Source organism: Bos taurus, chromosome 1 (assembly GCF_002263795.3).
Source record: "Bos taurus isolate L1 Dominette 01449 registration number 42190680 breed Hereford chromosome 1, ARS-UCD2.0, whole genome shotgun sequence".
Taxonomy (NCBI): Eukaryota; Metazoa; Chordata; class Mammalia; order Artiodactyla; family Bovidae; genus Bos; species Bos taurus.
In genome coordinates, this window is record NC_037328.1 from 54,079,380 (window position 1) to 54,096,077 (window position 16,698).

General features: G+C 41.8%; 1 protein-coding gene and 1 pseudogene across 1 annotated transcript; both read right to left on the reverse strand.

The window, feature by feature from the left end:
- Positions 1–5,306: 5,306 nt before the first annotated feature.
- On the reverse strand, positions 5,307–16,450 carry DPPA4 (developmental pluripotency associated 4). Its single transcript, NM_001206481.2, is given in 8 exon segments — positions 5,307–7,468; positions 9,190–9,385; positions 12,599–12,878; positions 12,999–13,049; positions 13,136–13,305; positions 14,398–14,432; positions 14,434–14,549; positions 16,384–16,450. Coding segments are annotated over 8 exon segments (900 nt in total). The 5' UTR covers positions 16,405–16,450; the 3' UTR covers positions 5,307–7,437.
- LOC107133448 (poly(A) polymerase alpha-like) lies at positions 5,570–7,135 on the reverse strand (annotated as a pseudogene).
- Positions 16,451–16,698: the final 248 nt, after the last annotated feature.

Consider the following 16,698-nt stretch of genomic DNA (forward strand, 5'->3'; position numbering starts at 1 on the left):
AGAAGGGAGACAGAAGGCTAGGAGAGCTGTAAGACCATGATGTAGGTCTGAGTCATGTGAAGGAGAGGAAGGGAGTTTGGGTGGGAAGAATGTTGAAATACAGGGCCATTCTAAGGACGTTTCAGCAAGGCTGATGAGGAGTCCTTGAGTCTAAGCCGTAAGACTGCCCCAACTTTAGAATCCCCGCTACTTAGTTGCTGGGAGGAATAGATGGGAGTTACAGTGCAGGTGTGAACTTTATAGCAGTGGTGTTCAAGATGGGGCCAGTGACTTGCAGTACACAGCTGAAAGGCACATTTGCATGATTGTCACACCATACAGTACCATTGTACTCCCTTTACTAGAAGCCCTTGAAGGAAGAAGAGAAATAGAGTACACTCAGGTTGTGGCACCCCCTTCTGAGCACATCAACACTTTATTCTTTTCTCTGAAGTTATAATTACACTCCTCAATGATGAGAAAAGAACATGGGCCAAATCACTTGGCTTAGAATCAATTCAGGAAAAGCACTGACATCTGCCAGTAGTAAGTGAGCTACAGCCAATGGAGAGAAGCTTTATGGAAAAATATTTTCCAACTTATGAACTGTTAAATGGTAAGTGCCTTGTTCCATCACTTTATTTCCATTTGAAGCTAATCAAAATTAAGCTTCTTGCCCTTTTCTGACCAGCACTATTCTCAGTCTTACCAGAGACTTTCTGAGTCCACAACTCAGAAGTGGCAATAACAATAGCCAGGGCAACTGCAACAGGGTTTTCCCATCTTAATCTTTTTCTCAAATGTAATAATTGTACAGACTCTTAGTCTGAGTTATTTATCACAAATCTTTTAGCCATGTGAAAGGTAGTGACTACTTCAATCTTCTTCCCTCGTGTAGGGCGTTGCTGAGGCATTGCTGAACTCTCTTTTTTGTTCTTTTAGTTGATATATGTATATATATATTTTTTCTTTCATTCTTAGCAAGATAATATTAGGTCTCTTCTCAAATGTGACAATTTCTGGACCTTTTCTGCTAAGGTGAGCATATTCTGCAAACAGGTCTCTCTCATGACCAGTGTCCAAAAGTAAGATACTACTGCTGCTGCTGCTGCTGCTAAGTCGCTTCAGTCGTGTCCGACTCTGTGCGACCCAATGGACAGCAGCCCACCAGGCTCCCCTGTCCCTGAGATTCTCCAGGCAAGAACACTGGAGTGGGTTGCCATTTCCTTCTCCAATGCATGAAAGTGAAAAGTGAAAGTGAAGTTGCTCAGTCGTGTCTGACTCTTAGCGACCCCATGGACTGCAGCCCACCAGGCTCCTCCGTCCATGGGATTTTCCAGGCAAGAGTACTGGAGTGGGGTGCCATTGCCTTCTTTTTTTTTTAATGAATGCTATTTATTTCAATAGTTCAACATGGAGTGTGGAGACAGTAATATATGAGAATAGACACTAATAATAATGTCCTCTCCTTCTTTATCTGCCTGCTTTCTTTATGGCCTTGCTTTATGCCAAAATTAGGCAAAATGACTCAATGTAAGAATTATGATTTTATACCACTAATGCCTTCCCAAAAAGTGACTTTAAAAAATAATGTGTTTACACAAAATTGCTTTTTCTTTCCTGCAGAGAATAAGAGAGAAATAAAAAGTTAATAAAAGAATTCACATTCTCATCTTTGTTCTAAGCAGCACAGATTCCCAATTTATTAACCTTGCTATCACTACTCAAATTATATTGTTGGCACCAGCTACATAAAGTGTCTCAAGGTAGCCCATCCATAGGAGCAGACTGGTTGGCCAGGGAAATATTCTGTTTAGAGCAACTTAATAGTTGATATTCTCTATCAACTATTGGGGCAACAGAAGTTAAGAAAGAATGAAATAAAATAGTCATAAACAGCATTTGCATAGACCTTCAATGAATGAAGTATATTATACATCTCTCATTAATTATATGAGAAGTTAATATATTAATATGTCTCATTTATTTTTATAATCCTGTGAGATAAATATCATCATCATTACTATTTAGGTAATGGATAATATCAACCATCTATTAAAATAGCACATGTGGTCTCAAACCTAGGTGTTAGACTTCTTCCTTCCTTAGTCTTTGCAAGTTATTAACATTTTACAAAACACACATGTGTATCATCTCTTTTGTTTTATAGGCCCCATCCACAGGTCAAATCGTTGCATTAGATACTAGTTGAGTTATATTAACAAAGTCTTCGAATTTAACACAGTTGATTATTATCTTCATTTCACAATACCGTCCACACTACATACAACTCACCTCCATTCCATTTGTTGTAGTTGTTCAGTTGCTAAGCTGTGTCCGACTTTTTCTGACCCCATGAGCTGCTACACTCCAGGCTTCCCTGTCTTTTGCTATCACCCTGAGTTTCTCAAACTCATATCCATTGAGTCAGTGATGCCATTCAACCATCTCATTCTCTGTCATCCCCTTCTCTTCTTGCCTTCAATCTTTCCCAGCATCAGGGTCTTTCCTAATGATGTGACTCATCCCATCAGGTGGCCAAAGTATTGGAGCTTCAGTTTCAGCATCAGTCCTTCCAATGAATCTTGAGGGTTGATTTCCTTTAGGATTGACTGGTTTGATCTCTTTTCTGTCCTAGGGCCTCTCAAGAGTCTTCCCCAGCACCAGCATTCCATTACTGCCTTCTTTTACTCCAGATAACTCCTCACACACTGCATTTTGCTTAAGGCCAGATATTTGCTTACAGAGGAACATATTTTTTTTTTTTTTAGAGGAACATATTTAAATGCATTCTTATTGCAAGAAACATGGCTATCATTAACCACATTATGACACAACATCAAATATTTTTCTAGAGTTAATCCATAACTCTAGACCTACAATATACTACTTTTCTCATTACACATTGGCCCAGAAAATTCATCAAAATCCCAGCAGGATTTTTGTTGCAAAAGGTGACATATGTAAAGGGTTCCTTAAATCCATAATAAGAAAACAAATAATCCCTCCCCCCCAAAAGAGCAAAATTCTTTAACAGCTATTCCATCAAGAATCTATATGGAGGGTAAATTAACACCACAGTTAAGATACTGCTGTACACTCAAGTGGGCTTCCCAGGTGGTGCTAGTGGCAAAGAACCTTCCTGCCAAAGCAGATGTAAGAGACTTGGGTTTGATCCCTGGGTTGAAAGATTCCCCTGGAGGAGGGCATGGCAATCCACTCCAGTATTCTTGCCTGGAGAATCCCATGGACCAAGGAACCCAATAGGCTATGGTCAATAGGTTTGTGAAGAGTGGGACATGACTGAAGTGAGTTAGCACACACATACATTAAAATGGGTAAATTTAACCGTATGTAAATAAAACTGTATGTTCAATAAACCTAAGGCTGCTGCTGCTAAGTCGCTTCAGTCGTGTCCAACTCTGTGCGACCCCAGAGATGGCAGCCCACCAGGCTCCCCCGTCCCTGGGATTCTCCAGGCAAGAACACTGGAGTGGGTTGCCATTTCCTTCTCCAATGCATGAAAATGAAAAGTGAAAGTGAAGTCGCTCAGTCGTGTCCAACTCTTAGCAACCCCATGGACTGCAGCCTACCAGGCTCCTCTGTTCATAGGATTTCCCAGGCAAGAGTACTGGAGTGGGGTGCCATTGCCTTCTCCATCTCTCTCTCTACTCCCATCATTTGGTCCTACAAATGCCAGGCTGACTTTCAAAGGAGGTCTGCTGAGTTCAAGTTCCAGTTATCTTATGGCTCCATTATATTTCCTCATGAACACGTATAGTTTGGATTTTCCAGGCAAGAGTACTGGAGTGGGGTGCCAGTGCCTTCTCCGAAACCTAAGGCTAGAGAGATTAAATTCCCAAAGCCACAAAATTTTGAAATGGCTCATAAGTGCTTGGAAATTACAGATCACTTCAGTGTAGAAAAGGAAGACAGAGACAAAACATGGTAGATATTACAACAATTACTCTTGGCTGAGTGCTTATCACTTTCCTAACATAATTTTGTTTTTGAAAAGAAATTTTTTTTCAACCTAGCAAAGGTGAGCTGTTAACTTCACTGAGCTTTAAGGACAGAAACAACTTATGTCTGCTGCTGCTGCTGCTGAGTCACTTCTATTGCCTTCTCCATAACTTATATCTAGCTGCCCTCAAAGATTGAGCTCTTGTTTTTTTTTTTTTTTCCATTTTTTAAATATTTCACTTGACTGCACTGGGTCTTAGTTGTGACATGCAAATATTTGGAAGAGCTTTTTATTCAGAGAATGTAATTTCAAAACCACAGTGAAATCCAAAGATGTCCTATAAAAAGTGACAGCTGTATGATAGTAGAAGTATATGAAAGAATTGGTTTGGCAACTATACATGAGTTCAAGTGGAAAGTAGCATGTGAACTCTCAGGTGAGGCATGTGGGTATCTAGTTCCCTGACCAGGGATCAAACCCTTCCCCTTGCATTGGGAGCTCAGGGTATTAATCACTAGACCACCAGGTGAGTCCCTCTTGTGTTTCTTAACAATAAGATGTAAGTGAGTTTCAATCCAGTATAGATAAAAAAGATAATTTTAGTAGTTTTGAGAATCAGAATATATCAAAAAATGTTACCAGTGAAGTAATATTTAATCAGGGCTTTTAAGGAAGAGCAGAAGGAAGTTCTGACATTCATTTTCATTAGAGCTAATGATCTTGAGACAGAGAAAATCCTGCCCAGTCTCTGTGAGCCTCTTATATAACCCTCCTCAGTGTTATAAATTCCCCTCATGTCCTCTTTGTCATCCGTCACAAGAAAAAAGAGGACCTCCTTAATGTATTATGTATATATAATATATACTGAGGTCTCAGTATACAAATCCTAGGAGTACAGACGTGTGACAGACACCATTTCCTCTCTGATCGCCAGACCCTTTTGCTTTGAGGTAAAATTTACAGTAAAATGCACAAATCTTAAGTGTCCTATTGGATAAGTTCTGAAAAATGGTAGTCAACTCCCTAGTCAAGACAGAAAATACTTGCATCACCAAAGAAGTCTCTCTTTGCCCCTTCCAGGCAATGACCACTCCCACCCTATGCATTAGTTGAATACAGAGAAGTGTCATTTTTCACTTTGGGTAGGTGGACTGTAGATGATGAAAAGAGTTACGGAGGAAGAACACTGGGCGTCAACACACCAGAGTTTTTCCTGTCCAAGAGGTAATTCATAGCAATTACTTTCCAAAAGAATACAGACAGCAATTACTTTCCAAAATCTATATTTTAAAATATAGATTTCTAAGTAAGTTGCAATCTGTCTCCTTTCCTAATTCACTTCAAACCTTTTCATTCATCATTCATTGAATCAACATTTATTGAGCACCGACTACGTGTTCGGTGGTTCTAGGAGGTTGTTGTGATACCCACATGCACAAACAAAATTGACAAATCTTTTTATACTGTTGGGGAAGACACACAAATTATAAATTAGAGGAGATAAGTATTATGGAAAAGGGGGCATGGGGTATAAGGCACTTTAGGAAGGCCTTGGAAGTCATTACAAGGACTTTGGTTTTCCCTCTGAATCAACAGGATCCAAGAGAGGGTTTTGAGCACTGTTATGATCCAACATATTTCAGAAGGATCGTTTCACATACACAATGGAGTATTTTATTTTTCAGAGTCTATAATCAACTTTATTTTAATATAATCTAAACACATATCATTTAGAAAATACCAAGAAAAATTTATGTACAAGAGTTGATGCTATCACATTTGGACAAAGCTGGCAAGTTCCTGCTACGAGCATATCCCAGGAGATACCACTGAAGAAACCTAATATATTGGAGTAGATTTTGTGGCATTTGGCCCACAGTTTGATAGCCCTCAGGGTTAACCTGAAGTTGTCAATGTTTGATACTAGATGTAAAACATCTCGTAAAACCATTTCATTGATTTGCAATAAAATCAGAACCCTGCAATCATTAAGACTTCTTATACATATCTAAATTTTTAAGCAGACTGTCATGTTTTAAGTCCAAATTTCCTGGAATAGTCTGCAGTGCTAATCTTGCAAACAAAATATCAATCTCTATTCCATCAAACAGTTTGGTAACTTGGTACAAATGCCTCTTCAACAGCTCTTAAATCTTTTACTTCTCCCTGTAATTTCAACTTATCATAGAATGAGGTGAAAAAGTCACTTCAATCAACATGTCTTGGTGCAACACACAATGCATCAATATTGGCTGTTTTTTGTATGTACACCTAATCTGTAAGATCCAGAGGTAAACATTTTCCCATCAGCATGTTCAATTAGAGATTGTGGAAGATTATTGCTTTCACTGATTTCTCGTATCCAGTCTTTTACCAGGTTAATCTTCCCAAAATTAAAATCCTGCACTGAAGTTCCTCTTTCTCTTCAAAAATCCCAAAGGGCTTCAGAGTCTCCACTAGTTTCTGTGTAAGTAGGCAGTTAGTCTCCTTGGGGGCTGCTAAGCAGAAGGGAGAAGCAATGCCATAGTGCTTCTGTGGCGGGTGTTTGCTGTGATCCCTGCTTTGTAATTGGAAACAGCTTTGTCTCAGCGGCGGCACTGCCCAGTCATACTCCACCCAGCTTGCCTGCAACGGCAGCCAGGCATACTCTGGGCAGGATCCACTGATGTGGGAAGGAGGGGCCTTGGCTGCCTCAGCCCTGGTCCAACCTCACTCCTACTCTGGCCTAGAGTATTTTATTTTAAAATAAAAGTTTTAAGTTTAAAATTTTCTAGTTGCCTTTTTACTAGAGGCACTATAATGTATCATTCAATCTGGAACACTTAAAAAATTATATATAACTCACATATACATAAAATATAGACAACTTAAGTGCATAGGTTGTGAATATTTACATATGGATGGATGCATCTAAGTAGCTGACACCCAAATGATGGTAAGCTCACCTAATTACGCTGAGACAAGAGGCATAATCAGGACTGATTACTTCCTTGTGAATAGATTCTTTGGGGCAAGAATATTGTCAGTGATACATTGTATCATGTCAGGAAACACATTTTTGCTTGTACCATGCCTGGTGATGATAAAGTTGAATACCTTAACTAGATACATCTGGTTAAGGTGTATATGACCAAATTTCAACTGTTGCCTATAAGACCCATTTTGTTCAATGTAGAGATTTACCTGAGGCATTTTCAAGCAAATTAATTCCACTCAGTGACTTAGTATTTTTAAAATGTCCCCATCTCTATCCTCTGCTCCCTTAGGGCTGGGCATCTTTGGAGAGACAGTCACTTCTGCTTCTGTTTCCCATCAGTTCACAGGCTTTCTTTTTCATGCAGCCTTCTAAGCAGGCTGTGCACTCCGGGAGCAGGAAGCATAGAGAGTGGAGCGGCCCAGAGTTCAGCTGTCTAAAGTCACCGTGGAGTTGATTGTAGTCACTTCTCTATCATTAATTATAATCATAGCTGTACACTTTTACTGGCATTATGATCTCACTGCAGGCTTTTTGTTAATACTTTATTCCTATAAAGTAAATGAAATGTTTTAGAATTGAGAGGAAATAGCAAGTTAAATTCTTGAAAAGAACCAAGAAACCCACCACGAAATCCCAATAAAATCTCCCTTAAACTTTAGGACCATGTGTGGAAAGCATGTGGCCATGTCATCAAGGAATGACAATATTCAAGTTATATTATTCTCTAATATGTTCTTGTCCTGTGCAGCTCATGGGCAGGAGAGGCCCCACAGGGAACTTAAACCATTTGCCCAGTGGCCCAAGAATGTAACTAAAAGGCTACCCAAAGTGATCTCCATTGTATTCAACTTGCTTGACAAAAGATTGTGGCAGGAAAGAGGATAGCTGAAATGGGAAAAGATGAGTAGTGCACACTCACATACTTCCTCCTGTGGGACATGGTATTTGTGCTGGGGCCTGAAGGCTGGCACTTCTGGCTGTGGATGGGGAGAGTCTAGCTGGAGACTCTTCCCCCCACCACCTGAGGCTTCAATTTTCCAACTGCCCTAGACCTCCGGCGTTCAATCATGATGATACCAAATGTGGGCCCCCAGCAGACCAACAGAGAACTTGGGATGAAGCCCAGAATGGTTTTCTACACAACTGTGGGGTGAGGAGATGGATCCCTGGGAACCAAGTCTGGGCTGAATCAGCCCCTCTATCCAGAAGGATGGATCTCTTGCTATCCTCCTCCTCCATAGGCCCCTCTCCTAAGCTAAGCCCAGAAGCACACTTTGCCCTCTTCAGCAGAAAACACGACAGTTTCCTCTGAGCATCCTGCTACTCCCCCATTTGTGCCTTTCAGAAAATACTTCTGATTGTAACCTCTACTTCTGTCCTCCCCTTATTCAACCCACACCAAATCATCTACATTCTCTACTGCTTTCAATATTCTCCAATCTATTATGTTATCTGTATCTTCTTCAGCTTCATTTGATATGACACTGCTGTTCCTTGAAGCTGTCTTCAGCCCCAATGCAGCTCTTACCCTTATTAGTGTTTAAGTATAATTACCAAATAATTATCTAGTAGCCAGGTTTCTTCTTTGGCACCTAGAGAAGGTGCTAGGCCCTTTAAACATGAGAAACTGAATTATCCCACATGATTTTTCTAATAGATCTTGTATCCTACTCTCTTCAGAAGTATAAGCCTCAGTTCATTTACTTGCTTAAAACTTTTCAGTGGCCCATCATCCAGGGATGGTCTGAAGCTTATTTTCCATGACATTCTGTCACTACTGGCAGTTTCTTTATCCTAAGTCCTTTCACAACCTTGGCATTGGTCCCTATACTGAAAAATGATCTTACATCCTCCTTTACATCTAGATAATTCTTCCTTTAAATTAAGAAACTTCCTGTTTGATCACAATCATCACATGGTGATACAGTTGTTTACACAGCAGTTATCCCCATTATACTGTAGGCCACTTAAATGAAGGACGTTTTTGCTAGTCATTATTTCTGTGTAGTACATATGCCTGGGATATAGTAATTATACAGTGGTTACTGCCTCAAAGTTATGGGTCTCCAGGTAGATGCATTAAGCCTTGACATAAAAATGTCCTTTTTCCTAGGAATATACTTTCCTAGCGAGAATTTCTGTGAAACTCTTTACTGACAACTTGTGCTTGAAATGCAGGGCTAATTAAGATAAATATGTATCTCTTTTCTCCCTCCAGCTAAAAACCGGATGCCCACATTCAGTGTGTAGAAAAGTACCAGGTAATTACCTGTGTACACACTCAGGGCACAGCATATTGTCCTCCAGGTGTGGGGGTGGAAAGTCACCAGATGGTATCAGGAAGAATGCAGATACCCTCCTTCGTTTTCCAGGCACCCAGGCCTGCCCAGCATGAAACTGTAAACGAACCCAGCCTTCTGTGTTAGCTGGGAGACTTCTCCCGTGGACCACACACCACTGGACCTCTGGAGAAGGAAAAGAGAGGCAAGTATGAGCACAGCAAGACCCAGTCCTAATGTTTGCGTCTGCACCATGGCCTTTGGTTCAACTGTCTTTCTCAAGTGCCAGCTCTCAGACACTAACACTGAACACCTACTTATTCCACTCTGTTCCTCTTAGAAAATTATGTAAAAACATTCAACTTTTTAAAAGAAATTAAGAATTTCCTGTTAATTTTTTTTTTTTTTTAAAGAAACAAATAATACAGTTGGATGTATAGAGGCAAGTGGGTAGATGACAGTGTGTTCCGGGGTAGGGGTGGGGTCAAACCTTACCTCTGCCCATCTGGGATCCTAACAAAAACATTAACAAGGGAAAAGCAGTTGATGAATTCATGCAGCACACACAGTTCAGGGAAAAAAAGCAAAAACTAGCTCAAAATGGCAGCTTAGAATATTCCATCTTATATAACACCTTCCGACAAAGAATAATACATTTGTAAAGAAATGACAGGACAAAGGGAAGCAGTTTTAGGCTCCCACGGGTGGCAAACAGTGGGAAGGTAAATATAGGAGAGGAAACTAATGGATGAGGTATGTTTGCAGGTTACTCTGGATAAATCTGTCTCCAGCAAAAAGAACATAGATATCCTGCGTTTAGGCTAGAAAAGGAGAGCCTTTTCTGGGTTTGCTGCTTCTTAATTGCCTTCAGCTCAAGATTTTTATGGCAAAGAGCATTCATTCTGGTTTCCTTCAATAGAAACATTAAGCCAGATTAGGTCTGGGAAGGCCCAGTTCAGGGGTCTCATATCTTAAAAAAATTTTTTTTGTTTAATAGAGAGGGGTATCTTACACATCTGAAGCAAAGTCCTGGAATAACACCCCACTGTGTGCAAAAGACAGTGGGCAGGATATGGTTCCAGGCTTTGCTCCTGAGGGGCAAGGGAGGTCACCAGGGGATAAGGGTCTCAACAGACATTGTAATGGCTAACCAGTACATGGTCTTCATTAATTTTATCTCCTTGATACAAGAGCCTCTTGATGAAAGTGAAAGAGGAGAGTGAAAAAGTTGGCTTAAAGCTCAACATTCAGAAAACTAAGATCATGGGATCCGGTCCTATCACTTCATGGGAAATAGATGGAGAAACAGTGGAAACAGTGGCTGACTTTACTTTTTGGGCTCCAAAATCACTGTAGATGGAGACTGCAGCCATGAAATTAAAACATGCTTACTTCTTGGAAGGAAAGTTATGACCAACCTAGATCAGATCAGATCAGATCAGATCAGTCGCTCAGTCGTGTCCGACTCTTTGCGACCCCATGAATCGCAGCATGCCAGGCCTCCCTGTCCATCACCAACTCCCGGAGTTCACTCAGACTCATGTCCATCGAGTCAGTGATGCCATCCAGCCATCTCATCCTCTGTCGTCCCCTTCTCCTCCTGCCCCCAATCCCTCTTTTCCATCAGAGTCTTTTCCAATGAGTCAACTCTTCACATGAGGTGGCCAAAGTACTGGAGTTTCAGCTTTAGCATCATTCCTTCCAAAGAAATCCCAGGGCTGATCTCCTTTAGAATGGACTGGTTGGATCTCCTTGCAGTCCAAGGGACTCTCAAGAGTCTTCTCCAACACCACAGTTCAAAAGCATCAATTCTTCGGCACTCAGCCTTCTTCACAGTCCAACTCTCACATCCATACATGACCACAGGAAAAACCATAGCCTTGACTAGCTGTACCTTTGTTGGCAAAGTCACGTCTCTGCTTTTGAATACGCTATCTAGGTTGGTCATAACTTACTTTCCTTCCAAGGAGTAAGCGTCTTTTAATTTCATGGCTGCAGTCACCATTTGCAGTGATTTTGGAGCCCAGAAAAATAGTCTGACACTGTCTCCACTGTTTCCCCATCTATTTCCCATGAAGTGATGGGACCGGATGCCATGATCTTCATTTTCTGAAGGTTGAGCTTTAAGCCAATTTTTCACTCTCCATTTAAAAGCAGAGATATTACTTTGCCAACAAAGGTCCGTCTATTCAAGGCTATGGTTTTTCCAGTAGTCATGTATGGATGTGAGAGTTGGACTGTGAAGAAGGCTGAGCGCCGAAGAATTGATGCTTTTGAACTGTGGTATTGGAGAAGACTCTTGAGAGTCCCTTGGACTGCAAGGAGATCCAACCAGTCCATCCTAAGGGAAATCAGTCCTGAGTGTTCATTGAAAGGACTGATGTTGAGGCTGAACTCCAATACTTTGGCTACCTGATGCTAAGAGCTGACTTATTTGAAAAAATCCCGATGCTAGGAAAGATTGAAGGCAGGAGAAGGGGCTGACAGAGGATGAGATGGTTGAATGGCATCACCGACTCAATAGGCATAAGTTTGAGTAAACTCTGGGAGTTGATGATGGTCAGGGAGGCCTGGGGTGCTGCAGTCTGTGGAGTCGCAAAGAGTCGGACATGACTGAGCGACTAAACTGAACTGAATTCTATTCCTGTAACTCTTACCAAAACATCATGAAATAGGTATATTATTATTAACCTACTTTACCCAGAGCAACCTGGGAACTAGAGATACAGGGCTTTAGCTCAGGCAATTGATTTTAGAGCCTGCTTTTACTTTTGTAATTCTTTAAAGGGGGAAAAAATTAAGCCAGATTGCTGTCTTCTTCTGATGACTTCATTAATTTAGAACAGTGTTTCTCAAAGTGTGGTCCCCAGATTAGCAGTGCCTGGGAAATTGTTGGAAATGTAAATTCCCAGGCCCTATCAAGACCTGAATCAGAAAAATCTGTGGCTGGGTGTAAGGAATCACCATGCCTTCAGGTGATATTGATAATATTCTGAAGTTAGTCAGTGGCTAATATCAATTAAGCTTCTTTTCCCACCTAAGCCAGAACCTGTTCTTAAAAATGAGCTTACTGGGACTTCCCTGGTGGCACTGTGGGTAGGAACCTGCCTGCCAATGCAGGGGACACTGGTTGTATCCTTGGTATGGGAAGATTTTACATGCCGTGGAGCAACTAAGCCTGGGTACCACAACTCCTGAGTCCGAGTGCTGTAACTACTGAAGCTGGCTCGCCTAGAAGCCTGTGCCCCGCAAGAGAAGGCTCCGCAATGAGAAGCCCACCCACTGCAACCAAGAGTACTGCCCAGTCCCTGTGACTGGAGAAAGCCCATGTTCAGCAATGACGACCCAGTGTAACCGCAAAGAAATATATAAATATATATATTTTAATAATGAGCTCACCACAAGTCTCTTGTGATCGCACTGACTCCGTCTTCACGGCCCTGGCTGTCATTCTGCTCCAGGCGGCAAACACAGCTTCCGAGTCGGGGGCAGAAGTTGATACAACTGCCTCAAGAGGCGGAGGAGCTCCCTCAAGGGCAGGCGGCCCCCGTGCAGGAGGAGCAGCCCCTTCAGAAGACGTTCTCTCAACAGAGCATTCCAGTGGTAGTTCCCCCTTTTCTATCTTTATCCTTTTCGATAGTGACAGGATCCTGGCCTCCTGTGCTGTGGCAGGAATGTTCTACAAAGAGGGTTTAAAAGATGAAAAGGCTATTCTTCTACTCACCTTTTGATGCTAAAATAAGTAATTAGGATGAGAACTAAATCTTCTCCTGAGCCACATTCCCTGCAAATTACTCACTTTTTGATGAGGGTAAGCATATTCACAGAGTCGTTTATATCCATCTAGTTTCTAAGACAAGAGAAGAGTGAGTGAATAATCAGACTAAGGTTCATTGTCTTCCTCCCAAGAGCCTCATTCCCACTCTGGACTCTCACCGGGCCTTTGGTGCTCAGTTTTAACTGCTGGCACCAAGCACGAATGACGTCCCTATGGACCAGGTTGACAGGCGGCAGGACAGCAGGTAGAGGGGGGATGGGGATCTGCGTCGGTGTCTTCGGAGGTTTCACACAGTCACAACGCTGTGACATGTCTCCTGGACCGCAAGCTGAAGGGGAATGGGATAGAACGAGCAATAATTAACTTTAATGTAGACCTTTCGAATGTCAAAAGTACAATCACTTTTAGTTCTCAGTAGTCTAATCCCCACTGTGCAATTCAATGATTCCCAAAAGACTACCTAACCTCCAAGGGTGTGCGTGTGCAGTCATGTCTGACTCTTTTGTGGCCCCATGGACTGTAGCTCACCAGGGTCCTCTGTCCATGGGATTTCCCAGGCAAGAATACTAGAGTGGGTTGCCGTTTCCTCCTCCAGGGGATCTTCCTGACCCAGGGATCAAACCCTCATCTCCTGCATTGGCAGGCAGACTCTTTACCACTGAGCCACCTGGAAAGCCGCAAACTCCAAGGGACAGAACCTCAAACCTAAGACTGACAATATTTCTGAATCCCTCAGTTTTCTTACTTCCTAAAACTCCCCACTACTTACACACACTTGCTCTTTTGTGAGAGCAATAAGCCACAGACTCTGAAGAGGTTGACCTAGAGACTACAGTTCTCTAGAGGTTGACCTAGAGAGTGCACTTCCAATTCCTGAGGGAATAATAGAAGTTTTTAGAACTGAGGTCATAAATACTCAATGATACCTTGCCCTCTCACCACAAGACAAAATAAACCACTCAGCAATGCTACACAACTACTAGGACCCATAACTCTTGCAGCCCACCCCAGACAGGGCAGCGCTCCGGTTTCCTGATGCACCTCACATACTCTTACCATTCAAGGATTCGAAGGACACCCCTCCAGAACAGTCACAGCTATAGTGACACGAAGTGTAGGTGGTTTACCTAATTATTCTGAGTAAATTACAACTGACCCTCCACCCTGACCTTGACCCAACTTAGCATAAAGTGAAGCTTCAAGGGTGGGATTTCAAATTTATACCCATCTGTACTCAGATCACTACACATTGAGCTCCTTATCTCCCAGCAGCAGAGTAGGAGAAACAATGCTCAGAACCAAGAGGTGAGACTTAAGCTAGGCTTTCGAAGTGTAGGATTTACAGAATACAGGATGAAAATTTCTTTCCTACTTTTTCAGACCCAACGAAACACGATTTGAGGAACTGTAGCTCTCTTACCTGTGCTGTTTTTTGTATCTCTTTTTCTTTTGGTTCCCCTTTGCTGAATTTTTTGCTATCTCTGCTTCACCAGAAGTTCCCTGTCCCTTTTCAGCTTCTACTGATGTAAGTCTGCAACTCATACGTTCTTCAGATTTCTCTGTGGAGTTGCTCTGGGGACAGAGGAACCAGCCAGTCATTGTTTTGGGGTCCGACCCACTGTATCCATTGCCTGACTTCAGATACCTCACGTCCAAGGCACCAAGACAATCACTGAACTGTGTTAGCAATGTGGAATCCCTTCTGGACATCATCTTAATACTCAGGTTTATAAGAAAGGGAAGCAACGATGGGGAAATGGAAGGCTGATTTGAAAGTATGAGAAAAGGGGGATTCCGTGGCTGTCCAGTGGTTAGGACTCTGTGCTTTCACTGCCAAGGGTCCAAGTTCAGTCCCTGGTTGGGGAGTGGGGGAACTAAGATTCTGCAAGCCAATCAGCACAGCTCCCTCCCCCCAAAAGAAAGAAAATATAAAACAAAAGACATAGAAGAAACTAGCCTCTGCTTTGGAGAAAACCCTAAGATCTCTCATCATATCCATTCTCCCTCACCTGGAAGGTTTTTTTCCCCTATTCCCCTCCTTGACCTCTACCAGATAAACCTCTCCCCGTACTATTGCTCCAAGCTACTGTCACAAAACTCCTTTCCAACCTATTTACTCTGCCGCAAGGGCTATCACTCAACTCTACACACACCACCATCCCTTATATTCATATTCTTAAACTTTAATCCTCTTTCATAAACTCACTTTAGGTGTTTTAAGTTCATCTAATAACTTTTACTTTATAGACCAATACAAATCAACTGACTCATTCCTACCACTTGATGTAGGTTTATATTCGCTTGTGTGCTTTGATCCATACCTGTTACTCCATTTGATTATGAGGGTAGAATTCCTTTCCCTTTTGTTGTAAGAAATACTGGTTAATTCAAAAGAAACAAGAGAACAGTAGGGATAAAACTGTTTGATACAAAGAAACTAACATCTATTGAGTCTATACCTTCTATCTGGTATTGTTCCACAGGACAACACTCCTTTTTTTTTCTTTCAATTTTCAGATGCAGAAGTTGAGGCTCAGAGGTTACATAACTAAGGGCACACAGGTAAGCATTTAAGATAGAAATTAAACCACAAATCATTATTAAAAATCCAAATTTTGTTCCCAAATCTAAATCCTGTCACCTTAAAAATGGAAGTATGGGACAAATTAACATTTGTATGGCATCTTTACATCTCTATAGCAGGTTTACATTCATACTCAAATCTCACATTTGCGTAGCCTTTACACAAATGATTAACTTTGGGGCTACACAGAAGGGTTTTTTTTTGGCCACACCAAGAGGTTAGTGGGATCTCAGTTCCCCAACCAAGGATCAAACCCTGGCCCCAAGAAAAATGCTGAGTCTTAACCACTGGACCGCCAGAAAATGATCTGCTTACAAAAGTCTTAATTAAAATTGGGAGGGCAAAAATGACCTGGTTCTGGGAAAGAGAGCTGGAGAATGCTCAAGTTTCTCTGGCAGAGTAGCTCAATTTTTCTAGACAAGCCCCACAACCTCTCCAACTTTAATTGCTGTCTGCAGTGCTCCTCTGTATGTCTGGTTTCTGACTGTCCCTTGGTCCTAAAGACTCAGGGAAACAGTGAATGCAGATCCAGCGACTTTGGTTTCGAACCTGTGTCTATAGAAGGGAAACTAAAGGATCTCATCCAATACACCAGGCAACGATCATATCGAGGAGTTTCTTTTTTTAACAAGAGAAGGAAATTCTTAATTTAAGAATCAAGGCACCTTCTTTTCTCCTCAAAAAGAAGTGAGGGAATTCTAAGGGAACTTTTAGAATTCCAATTCTTAAGGCACCTTCTTTTCTTCTCAAAAGAGACAGTAAGTGTGCCCGACAATGATTCACAAAGACAGACAAAAGCAAACCCATTCAGATTGTACTTACCTCCTTGTTTCTGCTCTCCATGCTCAGAAAGGTCAAGGCTGATAAAATGAAGACTCTCCTTACTTCTGAAATGGCTCCGGCCCAAGATTGCTCTTTTAAAAGTCTCCTCCTCCTTCCGCCACCCATAAGCACTTTCCTTTTTCTCCTCCCCTCTGTCCCTCCCCCATAACATGTGAAAGCTAAGCTTGCCTGCTTTCTTATTCATGAGTGACTATTGTATGAATGAATACATTCGAAGCCCTTTCCTGTGAGTTTTTTTAACATTATCATTGAGGGTGTGGTTCCGGAGACTTTGGGAAGTTGAAAGCTCCTTCA